Below are 16,655 nucleotides of genomic sequence, written 5' to 3'. Positions count from 1 at the left end.
TCCCTCGTTTCCTTCTCAATGAACAGTATGCTTTGTCTGTATAGCGCACAAGAAACAATACTTTTCACTGTATACTAATACATCTGACAATAATAAATCCATTTGATTTTGATTTGATTTATTATTGTCGCATATTAGCATACAGTGAAAAGTACTGTTTCTTGCATGCTGCACAGACAAAGCATACCATACATAGGGAAAGAAGTGAGAGTGCTGAATGTAGTGTTACAGTCATAGCTAGGATATAGAGAAAGATCAACTTAATGCAAAGTACGTCCATTCAAAAGTCTGACGCAGCAGGGAAGAAGCTATTTTTGAGTCAGTTGGTATGTGACCTCAGACTTTTGTATTTTTTTCTCAATGGAAAAGAAGAGAGAATGTCCAGAGTACATGGAATCCTTAATTATGCTGGCTGCTTTTCCAAGGCAGCGGGAAGTGTAGACAGAGTCAGTGGATGGGAGGTTGGTTTGTGTGATGGACTGGGCTACATTCATGGCCTTTTGTAGTTCCTTGCGGTCTTGGGCAGAGCAGGAGTTACACCAAACTGTGATACAAGCAGAAAGAATACTTTCTATGGTGCATCTGTAAAAGTTGGTGCATCTGTTGGTGAGAGAGAAATCAAATCAAATCAAATCTCAACATAAATATTCCCTGAGAGCCCGCTTCATAAATTTTGTATGGGCAATATTTATGCTTAATAAATGTAGAAATACACAATGTTTTTTTCACATCTCATTGAAAGAATTTCAGATGCAAAGAAGTATCCTTCAGCGCAGTGACTGGCGTTAAGTGTAGTGGTCTGGCTAATTTCCGATGTCACTGCTGTTAGCTACAAACCATCCGGAACTTGCTGTGGTAGCTTTCGTTCAGCTGCTGAAATGCTAATACCACCAAGTCATCTTCGTTGTCGCATAGTTCGGTGAGAGAGGTGCTGCCAAAACACAACAAAACAGCCTGTGAGTATTAAGAACATAAGAACTGGGAGCAGGAGTAGGCCATCTGGCCCCTCGAGCCTGCTTTGCCATTCCATAAGATCGTGGCTGATCTTTTTGTGGACTCAGCTCCACTTGCCCACCCGCTCACCATAACCCTTAATTCCTTTACTGCCCAAAAACTTGTCTATCCTTGCCTCAAAAACATTTAATGAGGTAGCCTCAACTGGGCAGGGAATTCCACAGATTCACAACCCTTTGGGTGAAGAAGTTCCTCGTCAGCTCAATCCTAAATCTGCTCCCCCTTATTTTGAGGCTATGCTCCCTAGTTCTAGTTGCACCCACCAGTGGAAACAACTTCCCTGCTTCTATCTTATCGATTCCCTTCATAATAAAGAACAAAGAACAAAGAACAACACAGCACGGGAAACAGGCCCTTCGGCCCAACGAGCCCGCGCCGCCGTCCCACTGTCCCAGTGACCTATTCATGATTTTAGTCTAGGCCTAATGTGCGAGGATCAGGGAGGTCCAATTTAGGGACAATTTAATACCCAATCAATCAGCCTAAAAGCACATCTTTGGGATGTGGGAGGAAACCGGAGCACCCGGAGGAAACCCTCTTATATGTTTCCATCAGATCTTCCCTCATTTTTCTGAACTCCAATGAGTATAGCCCCAGTCTACTCAGTCTCTCCACATCAGGCGACCTCCAGGACTGGGGATCCAAGGGAGGGTTTTAAGAAAATCAGAAATATTATTTGGAGTAGGCCACATGGCCAATGGATTTTGCTTTATCTTTCATGACATGTGAGCATCGCTGGCTAGGCCAGCATTTATTACCCGTCACTTATTGGGCAGCACACTGGCACAGTGGTTAGTACTGCTGTCTCACAGCTCCAGGGTCCTGGGTTCGATTCCCAGCTTGGGTCACTGTCTGTGTGGAGATTGCACATTCTCCTCATGTCTGCATGGGTTTCCTCCCACAGTCCAAAGATGTGCGGGTTAGGTTGATTGGTCATGCTAAGAAATTGCCCCTTAGTGTCCAGGGTAGCGGAGGTTAGAGGGATTAGTGGGTATAATATGTAGGGATTGGGGGGTAGGGCCTGGGTGGGATTGTGTTCGGTGCAGACTCGATGGGCTGAAGGGCCTCTTCCTGCACTGTAGAGTTCTATGGTTCTATGATCTATGAACCACATTGTTGTGGCTCTGGAATCACATGTCAAAATTAAAGTTTATTTATTAGTCACAAGTAGACTTAACACTGCAATGAAGTTGCTGTGAAAATTCCCTAGACGCCACACTCTGGCGCCTGTTCGGGTACGCTGAGGGAGAATTTAACATGGCCAATGCGCCAAACCAGCGCGTCTTTTGGATTGTGGGAGGAAACTGGAGCACCTGAAGGAAACCCACGCAGACACGGGGAGAATGTGTAGACTCTGCACAGACAGTGACCCGAGCTGGGAATCGAACCTGGGTCTGTGGTGCTGTGAGGTAGCAGTGCTGACCACTGTGCCACCGTGCCAGCCATTGTTATACAGTGTGTGAGAGTCAGTCTTGCAGCAGTCATAAGTATTTCATGTTTTGTTACATTTCCGTAATAACGACGCGATTTGATTTAAAGATAAAGTTTTTGTGTCTATCAATTAACTGGAGTAAGGATCTTAGTTAACAAGGTACACCTACAGTGTCGTTAGGGAGGAAGTTACCAATGACACAAAGTTTGGTGAATTTGCGGATAGCGATGAGGACCATCAGAGGATACAGCAGGATATAGATCGGTTGGAGGCTTGGGCAGAGAGATGGCAGATGGAATTTAATCTGGACAAGTGTGAGGTAATGCATTTTGGAAGGTCTAATACAGACAGGAAATATACAGTAAATGGCAGAACCCTTAGGAGTATTGATAGGCAGAGGGATCTGGGTGTACAGGTACACAGGTCACTGAAAATGGCAACGCAGGTGGAGAAGGTGGTCAAGAAGGCATACGGCATGCTTGCCTTCATTGTCCATTGAGTTTAAAAACTGGCAAGTCATGTTGCAGTTTTATTGAACTTTAGTTAGGCCGGACTTGGAAAATAGTGTTTAACTCTGGTCACCACACTACCAGGAAGATGTGGAGGCTTTGGAGAGGATAGAGAAAAGATTTACCAGGATGTTGCCCTGGTATGGAGGGCATTAACTATGAGGAGAGGATGGAGAAACTTGGTTTGTTCTCACTGGAACGACAGAGGTTAAGGGGAGACCCGATAGAAGTCTACAAGATTATGAGAGGCATGGACAGAGTGGATAGTCAGAAGCTTTCTCCCAGGGTGGAAGAGTCAATTACTCGGGGGCACAGGTTTAAGGTGCGAGGGGCAAAGTTTATAGGAGATGTACCAGGCAAGTTTTTTACTCAGTGGGTGCCTGGAACTTGCTGCTGGGGGAGGTAGTGGAAACAGATATGATAGTGACTTTTAAGGGGCTTCTGGACAAATACATGAATAGGATGGGAATAGAGGGATGTGATCCCGAGAAGGATAGGCGGTTTTAGTTCAGTCAGGCAGCATGGTCGGTACAGGATTGGAGGGCCGAAGGGCCTGTTCCTGTGTTGTAATTTTCTTTGTTCTCTGAGTTCCAGGACTTTGACCCAGTGACAGTGAAGGAATGGTGATTTTCTTCCAAGTCAGGGTGGTGAGTGACTTGGAGGGGAACCTCCAGGCGGGGGTGTTCCCAGGTATCTACTGCCCTTGTCCTTCAATGCTGGACCGAGTGAATGTATAAGCTGGTGGATGGGGTGCCAATCAAGTGGGGCTGCTTTGTCCTGGATGGTGTTGAGCTTCTTAAGTGTTGTTGGAGCTGCACCCGTCCAGGCAAGTGGGGAGTTTTCCATCACACTCCTGACTTGTGCCTTGTCGATGATGGACAGGCTGTATAAAAGCTTTTTGGCATTGATTATTGTGTATACTATAGGTTCTTGTGTAAATGGCGTAACTCTTTAGTGTCATGATCATTTTGTACTGTGGAATGGGTGAAATATTAAATGGATAAATAGCTGCAGAATTCTAGTCCCCGACCAGCACTGGTAACCAGAGGATTCAGTAACATTCAGCAGCATTATAATTAATCTTTCTCTCTCAACTCCACTTTGCTGCCCGCTCCCCATAGTCTTTGGTTACCTTCGTTTCCAAGACTTTATCAATCTCAGCCTTGACTATACCCAATGACAGGAGCGCAGGGCAGTAAATGGACTTCAACCGTGATCTAACTGAATCATAGAATAGAATCATAGAATCTCTACAGCGCATAAGGAGGCCATTCGGCCCATCAAGTATGCACAATCCCACCCAAGCCCCATTCCTGTAACCCCACGTATCTACCCTGCTAATCCTCTAACACTAAGGGTCAATTTGGCGTGGCCAATCTACCTAACCCGCACATCTTTGGAGTGCAGGAGGAAACCCACGCAGACACGGGGAGAACGTGCAGACTCCACACCAAGACAGCGATCTAAAGCCGGGAATCGAACCCGGGTCCCTGGCACTGCGAGGCACCCGTGCTAATTTATTGGTAGAACAGGCTTGCGGGGCTGAATGGTCTCCACCTCTCCTTTGCCCCATCTGCCTCAAAGTCCTGCACCTTCCTGAGTTACTGTCTGAGATTCTGTAGGTCATCCAACTGAATAAAAATAATTAAAATAAAATAATACAAGCTAAAACTAAACTAAACAAAATAAAACAAGGCGTTTCTGTTATTTGAGAAACAAACATAGATTTACCTGATTGCAGCAATGACCAAGGAGAAATCTTTGACCAGTTGGAAGGCCTCCCCTCTGTTTAACCTAATAAATTAAAGAGAGAATCAAGTTTACTGCTCAGAAAAGCCTTACACAGTTACATATATTTGTTTCGTTAGAGATCACATCAGAAATTCCAAGATATGTTAGCCCAGACCCCCGACCGTTTTTGATTTTAGGCATCAGTGTGTGCATAAGGTTTCGGGATTGTCCCAAAAAAATTTCGGATTCACATCAAAGCTGGAGTAAATCCCGCTGATTTCTTTTCAGCGGGATTTCCAAAACGAATCTCCCATGCTCTGTGCCCTGCAGAGTGCCCCCAGTGTGAACCTCATCAAAAATCAGGGGTTAGAACAAAGAAGAAAGAACAACCCAGCAAAGGGAAACAGGCCCTTCGGCCCAATGAGCCCACGCCGCCATTTCAACATTATGACTGCCCTCCTCTACCTATGACCTTTGCCTACGCCTATTGGGGAAGATTGAGGGAAGACTAATTTAGGGTCAATTTGTTAACACCAATCAGCCTAAGAGCACATCTTTGGGGTGTGGGAGGAAACCGGAGCGCCCGGAGAAAACCCACGCAATCACGGGGAGAATGTGCAAACTCCCACGGACACCGGCCCAAATCCGTGTGTCTGCACAGCAGACAGTGATAGTCGCTGAGCTGTCGTGTTGCCCGTCCGGTGGTCAGTTGGGACCGATCGGCACCCGAGAGGCGGGCAGCGTCGCGCTGAGTGGGCCACTGCGCACGCGCCAGTCTGTCAGCGCCGAGATTGACGCGTGCGCGGTAGCTCCGCGCTGCCGGCCTCCCGATCACTGGCCAGCCCCGTGAACCCCACACCGCTGGGGTAATGAGATTCTCATTAGAATATCTTATACAGCTTTGCACGGATGACACCGGAAATCCGGCGAGCTGTGGTGGAGGTCGCGGCGTCTCGGGGGCAGGCCGCTACATGGCCTCCGCTTGACTCTTCCAGCCTGCTTTGCTCCTAAGGCACAGCACAGGGGCTGAGAGAATCCCCCCGCCCCCCAACCCCCCCCACCACCCCACTCCCCCCGCAAGATGTTTTGCACCCAGGTATGATCACTAGGAAGCCTAGTTCCTCCTTAGGAAGCTGCTATCAAAACAAACTTTATTTAAGGACACAGTTAAAATATAACAAAAAGAATTAGCATAGCTTTTACTCACTGAAATAATGAGACATAACAAGGCATAATTCTTATACAAAAGCAAAATGCTGTGGTTGCTGGAACCTGAAACAGAAACAGAAAATGCTGGAAAATCTCAGCAGGTCTGACAGCATCTGTGGGGAGAGAACAGAGCCAACCCTTCAAGCTGAGATGACCCTTCTTCAGAGCGGGTGTAGTTCTTAACAGCTGACTATCTCTATTGTTCCAACGTACACAATATCCCCATTGCCATATATCCTTCTTCAGAATCAATTAGCACAAAAGCACATGGATGATAGGTTTCCAGCTTCTTAACCCCTCTGGACAGAGATCCAGACACACACCTGTCTCTTGACTCCCATACAGCAGTCCCTAGAAAAAGAGTCAATTTCAAACAGCAGAACGTCAGAGAAATGGACTTATTTCCTGGCAGGTCCCAGTCTCCAATCTTCAGAAAGAGAAAGAGTTACTTCTCTCTGTAGCTCCCACGGGTTTGATTTCCCTGTACAAGCTGGATCCTGCCCCGCCACACTATAAAACATAAGGCATAGGAGCAGAATTAGGCCACTCGGCCCATCGAGTCTGCTCTGCCATTCAATCATGGCTGATATTTTTCTCATCCCCATTCTCCTGCCTTTTCCCCATAATCCCTGATCCCCTTATTAATCAAGAACCTATCTATCTCTGTCTTAAAGACACTCAATGACCTGATCTCCGCAGCCTTCTGCAGCAAAGAGTTCCACAGATTCACCACTCTCTGGCTGAAGAAATTCCTCCTCATCTCTGTTTTAAAGGATCGTCCCTTTAGTCTGAGGTTTTGCCCTCTGGTTCTAGCTTTTCCTACCAGTGGGAACATCCTCTACACCAAGAAAGTAGATGAGGGCAGTGCAGTCGATGTTGTCTACATGGACTTTATTAAGGCCTTTGACAAGGTACTGCATGGTAGGTTGTTGCACAAGGTTAAATCTCATGGGACCCGGGTGAGGTATCTAAACGAATACAAAATTGGCTTCTTGACAGAAGCCAGAGGGTGGTTGTAGTGGGTTGCTTTTCAAACTGGAGGCCTGTGACCAGCAGTGTGCCTCAGGGATCAGTGCTGGGTCCACTGTTATTTGTCATTTATATTAATGATTTGGATGAGAATATAGGAGGCATGGTTAGTGAGTTTGCAGATGACACCAAGATTGGTGGCATAGTGGGCAGTGAAGAGAGTTATCTCCAATTGCATCAGGATCTCGATCAGTTGGGCCAGTGGGCTGGTGAATGGCAGGTGGAGTTTAATTCAGACAAATGCGAGCTAATGCAGTTTGGTAGATTGAACCAGGGCAGGACTTACTCAGTTAATGGTAGGGCGTTGGGGAGAGTTACAGAACAAAGAGGTCTAGGGGTATAAGTTCATAGCTCCTTGAAAGTGGGGTCACGGGTGGTCAGAGTGGTGGAGAAGGCATCCAGCATGCTTGGTTTCATCAGTCAGAACATTGAATACAGGAGTTGGAATGTCTTGTTGAAGTTGTAAAAGACATTGGTAAGGCCACACTTGGAATACTGTGTTCAATTTTGATCACCCTATTATAGAAAGGATATTATTAAACTAGAGAGAGTGCAGAAAAGATTTACTAGGATGGTACCGGGACTTGATTGTTTGAGTTATAAGGAGAGGCGGGATAGACTGGGACATTTTTCTCTGGAGCGTAGGAGGCTGAGGGGTGATCTTATAGAGGTCTATAAAATAATGAGGGGCACAGGTCAGCTAGATAGTCAATATCTTTTCCCAAAGGTAGGGGAGTCTAAAACTAGAGAGCATAGGTTTAAGGTGAGAGGGAAGAGATACAAAAGTGTCCAGAGGGGCAATTTTTTTTTCCCTGGCCCTACACTCAACCCTGGATAACAAGGACACCAATGTTAGACTCCTATTTATTGACTGCAGCTCAGCCTTCAACACCATTATTCCCACAAAACTCATCTCCAAACTCTGTGGCCTGGGCCTCGGCTCCTCCCTCTGCGACTGGATCCTGAACTTCCCAACTCACAGACCACAATCAGTAAGGATCGGCAACAATACATCCTCCATGATCATCCTCAACACCGGTGCCTCACAAGGCTGTGTTCTCAGCCCCCTACTACACTCCTCATACACCTCTGACTGTGTGGCCAAATTGCCCTCCAATTCAATTTTCAAGTTTGCTGACGACACCACTGTAGTGGTTTGGACCTTAAACAATGATGAGTCAGAGTATGGCAATGGGATAGAGAATCTGGTGAACTGGTGCGGCAACAATAATCTCTCCCTCAATGTCAACAAAATGAAGGAGATTGTTATCAACTTCAGGAAGCGTAAAGGAGAACATGTCCCCTGTCTACATCAATGAGGACGAAGTAGAAAGGGTCGAGGGCTTCAAGTTTTTAGCTGTCCAGAGCACCAATAACCTGTCCTGGTTCCCCAATCTTGACACTATCGTTAAGAAAGCCCCACCAACGCCTCTACTTTCTCAGAAGACTGAGAAAATTTGACATGTCAGCTACAACTCTCACCAACCAAGCATTCTTTCTGGTTGTATCACAGCTTGGTCTGGGCTCCTGCTCTGCCCAAGACTGCAAGGAACTACAAAAGGTTGTGAATGTAGCCCAATCCATCACACAAACCAGCCTCACATCCATTGACTCCGTCTACACTTCCCGCTGCCTTGGAAAAGCAGCCAGCGTAATTTAAGGAGTCCGTACACCCCGGAGGTTCTCTCTTCCCATGAGGAAAAAGGTACGAAAATCTGAGGTCACGTACCAACCGGCACAAGAACAGCTTCTCCCCTGCTGCTGTCAGACTTTTGAATGGACCTACCTCGCATTAAGTTGATCTTTCCCTGCACCCTAGCTATGACTGTAACACTACATTCTGCACTCTCCCTTTTCCTTCTCTATGAACGGTGTGCTTTGTCTGCATAGCGTGCGAGAAACAAGACTTTTCTCTGTCTGTTAATACATATGACAATAATAAATCAAATCAAAACAAAGGTGTACTAAGGAAAGAGAGGGAAATGTGCAGTCTGCAGCAATTAAGCTACTAAATTACAGAATAAATACACAGACAATCAATTCTCACCCATTATCACTGTGTAAGGCATCTAAACAGCCATGCTTGTAGAAGTCGAGAGCGTAGGCATTAAGAGGCATGCACCGGCCTTGCCTGTCGTAGCACTTCAAGTGCAGGACAGGGATGTTGTGCGTGTGAATTCCAAGTGTGCGGAAAACTATCTGAAAGGGGCAAAAAAAAGCACATCCACATTGTTAGTCGTAGAGTCATCGGGGATTTACAGCACGGAAACAGGCCCTTTGACCCAACTTGTCGATAGCACAACTGATAGCACCACGGTAGCACAGTGGTTAGCACTGCTGCTTCACAGCTACAGGGACCTGAGTTCGATTCCCACAAGAAATAGGTAGGCCATCTAGCCCTTCGAGCCTGCCCCGCCATTCAATAAGATCATGGCTGATCTGAAGTGGATCAGTTCCACTTTCCCACCTTCTCCCCATAACCCTTAATTCCCTTGTCTATCAGAAATCTATCGACTCGTGACTTAAATATATTTAGCGAGGCAGCCTCCACCACTTCAACGGGCAGAGAATTCCAGAGATTCACCACCCTTTGAGTGACGAAGTTCCTCCTCAACTCTGATCTAAACTGCCCCCCCATTCCCCTTATCTTGGGGCTGTGTCCTTTAGTCCTGCTATCCTTTCTAAGCGGATTCCCACCTTGGGTCACTGTCTGTGTGGCGTTTGCACATTCCCCTCGTGTCTGCGTGGGTTTCCTCTGGGTGCTCCGGTTTCCTCCCACAGTCCAAAGATGTGCGGGTTAGGTTGATTGGCCATGCTAAAATTGCCCCTTTGTGTCCTAAGATGCTTAGGTTAGCGGGATTAGCCAGTAAAATATGTAGGGTTATCGGGGTAGAGCCTGGGTGGGATTGTGGTCAGTTCAGACTAGATGGGCTGAATGGTCTCATTCTGTACTATAGGGGTTCTATGGTTCTCCTTGTCCATGCTGCCTTCTTTTTTAACCACTAAGCTAATCCCAGTTGCCTGCATTTGGCCCATATCCCTCTATACCCATCTTACCCATGTAACTGCCTAAATATTTTTTAAAAGACAAAATTGTACCCGCCTCTACTACTGCCTCTGGCAGCTTGTTCCAGACACTCACCACCCTGTGAGTGAAAATAGTGCCCCTCTGGACCCTTTTCTAGCTCTTTCCTCACACTTTAAACCTGTGCCCTCTAGTTTTAGACTCCCCTACCTTTGGGAAAAGATAAACATAGAACATAGAACACTACAGCACAAACAGGCCCTTCGGCCCACGAGTTGCGCCGATCACATCAACACCTACCAATCTATAGACCTATCTATAACCCCCAATCCCATTAAACCCCATATAATCATCCAGAAGTCTTTTAAAAGACCCCAGCGAGTTCACCTCCACCACCACTGACGGCAGCCGATTCCATTCACTCACCACCCTCTGAGTGAAAAACTTACCCCTAACATCACTTCTGTACTCTCCTCCCCGCACCTTAAAACTGTGTCCTCTCGTAGCGACCATTTCAACCCGGGGAAATAGCCTCTGAGAATCCACCCTATCTATTCCTCTCAACATTTTATAAGATGTTGATTATCTGGCTGATCTATGCCTCACGTTATTTTATAAACTCTATAAGATCACCCCTAGTTCTCCTATGTTCCAGGGAAAAGAATCTCAGTCTATCCAGCCTCTCCTTGTAACTCAAACCATCAAGTCCCAGCAGCATCCTAGTAAATTTTTTCTTCATTCTTTCCAGTTTAATAATATCCTTTCTATAATAGGGTGAGCAGAACTGTACACAATATTCCAAGTGTGGCCTTACCAATGTCTTGTACAACTTCAACAAGACGTTCCAACTCCTGTGTTCATTGTTCTGAGCGATGAAACCAAGCACGCCAAATACCTTCTTCACCACTCTGTCCACCTGTGACTCCACTTATAAGGAGCTATGAACCTGTATCCCTAGATCTCTTTGTAACTCTCCCCAATGCCCTACCATTAACAGAGTAAGTCCTGGCCCAGTTTGATCTACCAAAATGCATTATCTCGCATTTATCTAAATTAAACTCCATCTGCCATTCATCACTGGCCCAATTGATCAAGATCCCATTGCAAGCATAGATAATCTTCTTCACTGTCCAATATGCCTCCAGACTTATTAACCATGCCTTCTATATTCTCATCCAAAGCATTGTTATTGTGCAAGGGCAATTCCTTTGATAGAGGGAGGCTTTCCAGGGGTATCCGTTTACCTCCGCTAACACCCAGAGACGGAGTCAACGAGAGGGGAGGTGAGTGTAATTGAGTAGGTCAGAGGGAAGTGAAGGGAATGAGAGGTGAGGCTATTGGGACAAAAGGGAGCAAAGAGAGATTGGCAGGGATGAAGGCAAGATGAGGCAAGAGGTTAGAAGGAGAGGAAAGGAGAGAAGGTAGGGGGGGAATGGGGAGCGGCCAGAAGAAGATGAAGTAACAAGGAAGATCGAGCAGGGTAGTGCAGTGGATGTTGCCTACAAGGAATCAGTAAGGCATTTGACAAGGTCCCACATGGCAGACTGTCCAAAAAAGTGGGATCTCATGGGATACAGGGGAAGGTGGTGAGGTGGGTCAGTGAAGGGAAACAAAGGTTGATGGATGTTTTTGTGAATGTGAAGCTGTTTCCTGTGGTATTCCGCCATATTGAGGCCCTTGATGTTTGTGGTATATGTTAATGATTTGGACTTAAATAGGCATAACAGCGAAATGGATTATTATTTATATGGTAAAAAATTGCAGCGTGCTGCTGTGCAGAGGGATCTGGGTGTCCTTGTGCAGGAATCGCAAGGAGTTGGTTTGCAGGTGCAGCAGGTAATTAAGAAGGCAAATGGAATTTTGTCCTTCATTGCTAGAGGGATGGAGTTTAAAAACAGTGAGGTTATGTTGCCGCTGTATAAGGTGCTGGTGAGGCCACACCTGGAGTACAGTGTACAGTTTTGGTCTCCTTACTTGAGAAAGGATATACTGGCACTGGAGAGGGTGCAGAGGAGATTCACGAGGTTGATTCCAGAGTGGAGAGGGTTGGCTTATGAGGAGAGACTGAGTAGACTGGGGCTATACTCATTGGAATTCAGAAGAATGAGGGGAGATCTTATAGAAACATATAAGATTATGAAGGGAATAGATAAGATAGAAGCAGGGAAGTTGTTTCCACTGGTGGGTGCAACTAGAACTAGGGAGCAGATTTAGGGCTGAGTTGAGGAGGAACTTCTTCACCCAAAGAGTTGTTATTCTGTGGAATTCCCACTCTAGTGAAGCAGTTGAGGCTACCTCATTATATGATCTTAAGATAAAGATAGATTTTTGAACAGTAAAGGAATTAAGGGTTATGGTGAGCGGGTGGGTAAGTGGAGCTGTGTCCACAAAAAGATCAGCCATGATCTTAGTGAATGGCGGAGTAGGCTCGAGGGGCCAGATGGCCTACTCCTGCTCTTACCTTCTAAATGTGGGAGGCATGATGGGGAAATTTGCAGATGGCATTAAAATTGGCTGTGTAGTTGATACTGGAAAGCATAGAAAAGCTAGCTGTCATCTCCAGAGTGGTATCAATGAGCATAGAGTTTGCAAATGGAATTCAGTCCGGAAAAGCGGGAGGTGATGCATTTGGGGAGAGCAAAGCAGAACAAGGGAATACTCAGTAAACCAGAGGGTACTCAGAGATGTAGAGGAAGTGAGAGACACCACAATGCATGTACTGAGGTCCCTGAAGATGGCAGAACAGGCGGATAAGGTGTTGAATGCTTTCCTTCATTGGGTGAGGTATTGGCAGGTCTGTCATACGAGGAGAGATTAAGTCGGTTAGGATTATATTCACTGGAGTTTAGAAGAGTGAGAGGGGATCTCATAGAAACTTATAAAATTCTAACAGGGTTAGAGAGGGTAGATTCAGAAAGAATGTTCCCAGTGGTGGGAGAGTCCAGAACAAGAGGTCATAGTTTGAGGATAAGGATTAAGTCTTTTAGGACTGAGGTGAGGAGAAATTTCTTCACCCAGAGGGTGGTGAATGTGTGGAATTCACTCCCACAGAATGTAATTGAGGCCAAAATGTTGTGAGATTCCAAGAAGAAATTAGATATAGATCTTGGGGCTAAAGGGATCAAGGGATATGGGGGACAGGGGGAATCAGGATATTGAATTCGATGATCAGCTGTGAGGGGATAGCTTGATCTTGGGATTGGACATAGCTAGGCACAACATTGAGGGCCGAAGGGCCTGTACTGTGCTGTAATGTTCTATGTTCTAAGATGAACGGTGAAGCAGGCTGTGACGGCCGAATGGCCTTCTCCTGCTTCTAGTTTCTAAGTATTGTAAGCAAACACAGGGGTGTAAGGATCCAATTATATCAGACACTAGTTAGGCCACAGCTGGAGTTTTGTGTACAGTTTTGGTCACCATAATACAGGAAGGATGTATTGCTGTGGAGAGAGTGTAGGGGAGATTCACAAGAATGTTGCCAGGGCTTGAAAATTACATCTATGAGGTGAGATCAAGTAGGTTAGGGTTGTTTTCCTTGGAACAGAGGAGGCTAAGAGGGTAACGCAATTGAGGTGTCCAGAATTATGAGGTGTCTAGACAGGGTAAACTTGTTTTTCCAAGCAGAAAGATGAGTTACCAGGAGGCATAGATTGAAGTTAATTGGTGGAAGGATTGGAGGGGACATGAGGAAAACCTTTCTCACCCTGAGGTTAGGCATCTGGAATCTGCTGCCTGAATTGCTTATTGAGGTGGGAGCCCTCATCTCATTAAAAGGCGATTGGATGTGTATCTGTACTGCTGTAAGCAGCAAGGCTAACAGACCAGCTGCTGGAAGGTTGGGACTAAAATGGGTGGTTCTATTTTTTTCAGCTGGCACAGGTATGTTGGGCTGAATGGCCTCTTTCTGTCCTGTAGCTTTTCTATGATTCTAAGGGAGATGAACGGGCAACAAGAAGTGGGTAGGAAAGGGGGCAGGAGGAGAAAGTGGCACAGTGGTTAGCACTGCGGCTTCACAGCGCCAGGGACCCGGGTTCCATTCCAGGCTTGGGTAACCGTCTGTGTGGAGTTTGCACATTCTCCCCGTGTCTGCGTGGGTTTCCTCCGGGTGCTCCGGTTTCCTCCCACTGTCCAAAAATGTGCAGGTTAGGTTGATTGGCCATGTTAAATTGACCCTAGCTTCAGGGCGGATTAGGAGGGTAAATATGTGGGGATGTGGGGATAGAGCCTGGGTGGGATTGTTGTCGGTGCAGGCTCGATGGGCCGAATTACCTCCTTCTGCACTGTAGGGATTCTAAGAATGAAGAGAGGAGGGGAGAGGGGAAGGATGGAGGGGAGGGGAGAGGAGTGGACGGGTTGAGACATCAGTTAGCATCAGTGCTATGCCGCCATTAAGATTCACCGTTCAAGAAAGACGCTCTGTGCGCAATGAAGCACACTTTGAGATGTAGCTACTGTTGTAATATCGGAAACATGGCAGTCAATGTGCGCACAGCAAGATCCCATAAAGCTTGAAAGATCCGCCTTCCTGAGGGTGGTACTGCGGATAATCCCAGGAGGGTCCCTCCGAGCACCGCCCTTGGATCAATATCTCACGGACCCCTCAGTGATGCAGCCCTCCCTCGGCACTGCCCTCAAGTATCAACTGTTTGACTTGGTCCTGACACCAGTCTTGAACCCACAACGTTCTGACTCAGGCAAGATGCTGAACATTAGACAAGGACAACATCTGATTACGGATAGCTTCCCCCCTCCCTGCAACCCCCCCGCGCCCCACCAACACGTATTGCTCTTGTCCAAAGTATTGGCCAACACTTTCCATTAGATTCATGCCACCTCGTAGAACCTTGCAGCACAGGAGGGACTGGGGGGATGTGGGCTGTACTGACCTTCAGGGGGCAGGAACCAACTTAACCCCAAATCCTTACCCCCCCCCCCCCCCCCCCCCCGGTGATGATGTTAGCATTAGGTCAGTGAAGGAACTTACTGGATCCACATTGCCCTCCTCAAACAGGTCAAAATCAGAGTGTCTGGACAAGCAGGCGAATGGTGACACAGCTGTTGTTGGACTCCTTGAAGCTTTGGCCATCTCCGAGCAGAAGTCGTTGGCTCCAGGTAAATGGAGACCCTTAAACGCTGGGTAAATAAAATGGACACGATTGTCAAAAATTTACCATCTTAGAACCATAGCATCGTAGGGGTTTATGGCATGGAAGCAGGCCTGTTGGCCCAACTTGTCCACACCGCCCTTTTTTTATCCATTAAGCAGTCCCAATTGCCTGTGTTTGGCCCCTATCCCTCTGTACCCATGTAACTGTCTGAATGCTTTTTAAAAGGTAAAATTGTACCCACCTCTACTACTACCTCTGGCAGCTTGTTCCAGACACTCACCACCTTCTGCGTGAAAAAATTGCCCCTCTGGACACTTTTGTATCTCCCCCCTCTCACCTTAAACCTGTACCCTCTAGTTTTAGACTCCCCTAACTTTGGGAAAAGATATTGACTATCTCACTGATCTATGCCCCTCATTATTGTATAGACCTCTATAAGATCACCCCTTAGCCTCCTACGCTCCAGAGAAAAAAGTCCCAATTGTAATTAAATGCACAAAGAAAGTCGCTTCCTCACTAAGCCAGGAGCAACCCCAGAGATCCCTTCTGCCCACTGCATGCTTATAACCATGATGGAGTTGTCTCACTTAGGGGGCGAAGAGGATTAAAGGATATAGGAGGAATCAGGGTTGGATAGAAGATCAGAGCAGGAGAAGGCCACTCAGGGATGTGCTTGTGACCTGCAGCTCTACAGAGTGTATCAGGCTGCTTTGTTAATAAACAGGAGTACTTACACGTGCCCGAGAGAGGAAGCTTATATTCTTCTTCCAAGTTGGCCTGGTTGGAGATGGAGAGAAAGAAATTCCCAAAGATCTGAAGCACGCTCCTGTTGTATTCCTGAACGGAGGCCGCAAACTCATCGGGAAGGTCATCGAGGAATACCTGAAATCGCAGATTCGCTTGTCAGATGGAGAGTGCGAGCGGAATCAAAGGAAGGTGTCTATTTATCCGTGTGTGTGGGGACAATCAGGCTTAAGGTGCATTACTGAGCGCCACCAAGACTTCCACAAACTCTCCAGAACAAGGAAGGACTAAAAAGCCCCATTATATACGGCTGATAATGCGAGGCCTAGATAGAGTGGACGTTTCCACTCATAGAACATAGAACATTACAGCACAGTACAGGCCCTTCGGCCCTCGATGTTGCACCGACCAGTGGAACCAATCTAATGACCCTCTAACCTAAACTATTCATTGACCATTTGAACACCCTTAAAGTTGGTGAATCCACAACTGCTGCAGGCAGGGCATTCCACACCCTTACTACCCTCTGAGTAAAGGACCTACCTCTGATTACCACCCCTCAATTTAAAGCTATGTCCCCAAGTGTTAGCCGTCACCATCCGAGGAAAAAGGCTCTCACTATCCACCCTATCCAATCCCCTGATCATCTTGTATGCCTCAAATAGGTCACCTCTCAACCTTCTTCTTTCTAACGAAAACAACCTCAAGTCCCTCAGCCTTGCCTCGTAGGAAAAACTAGAACCAGAGGGCACAACCTTAGGTTAAAGGGACGATCCTTTAAAACAGAGATGAGGAGGAATTTCTTCAGCCAGAGAGTGGTGAATCTGTGGAACTCTTTGCTGCAGAAGGCTGTG

At 46.7% G+C, this 16,655-nt stretch overlaps 1 protein-coding gene across 1 annotated transcript in view; it reads right to left on the bottom strand.

Annotated features, from left to right (window-relative positions):
• Nucleotides 1-569: 569 nt before the first annotated feature.
• LOC145343558 (putative ATP-dependent RNA helicase DDX60) overlaps nucleotides 570-16,655 on the bottom strand; it is a 130,760-nt gene continuing 114,674 nt past the window's right edge. Inside the window, exons 33-37 of the mRNA XM_080189807.1 lie at nucleotides 15,792-15,939; nucleotides 14,934-15,082; nucleotides 8,972-9,123; nucleotides 4,687-4,749; nucleotides 570-931 (exon numbers count right to left, since the gene is read on the bottom strand). Of these exons, the coding sequence (XP_080045933.1) occupies nucleotides 826-931; nucleotides 4,687-4,749; nucleotides 8,972-9,123; nucleotides 14,934-15,082; nucleotides 15,792-15,939 (618 nt within the window). The 3' untranslated portion in view covers nucleotides 570-825. The remainder of the gene's footprint in view (nucleotides 932-4,686; nucleotides 4,750-8,971; nucleotides 9,124-14,933; nucleotides 15,083-15,791; nucleotides 15,940-16,655) is intronic.

This window comes from Carcharhinus amblyrhynchos, chromosome 5 (genome assembly GCF_965287045.1).
Source record: "Carcharhinus amblyrhynchos chromosome 5, sCarAmb.v2.hapA, whole genome shotgun sequence".
NCBI lineage: Eukaryota > Metazoa > Chordata > Chondrichthyes > Carcharhiniformes > Carcharhinidae > Carcharhinus > Carcharhinus amblyrhynchos.
This window is presented reverse-complemented; position numbering and strand designations above follow the sequence as displayed.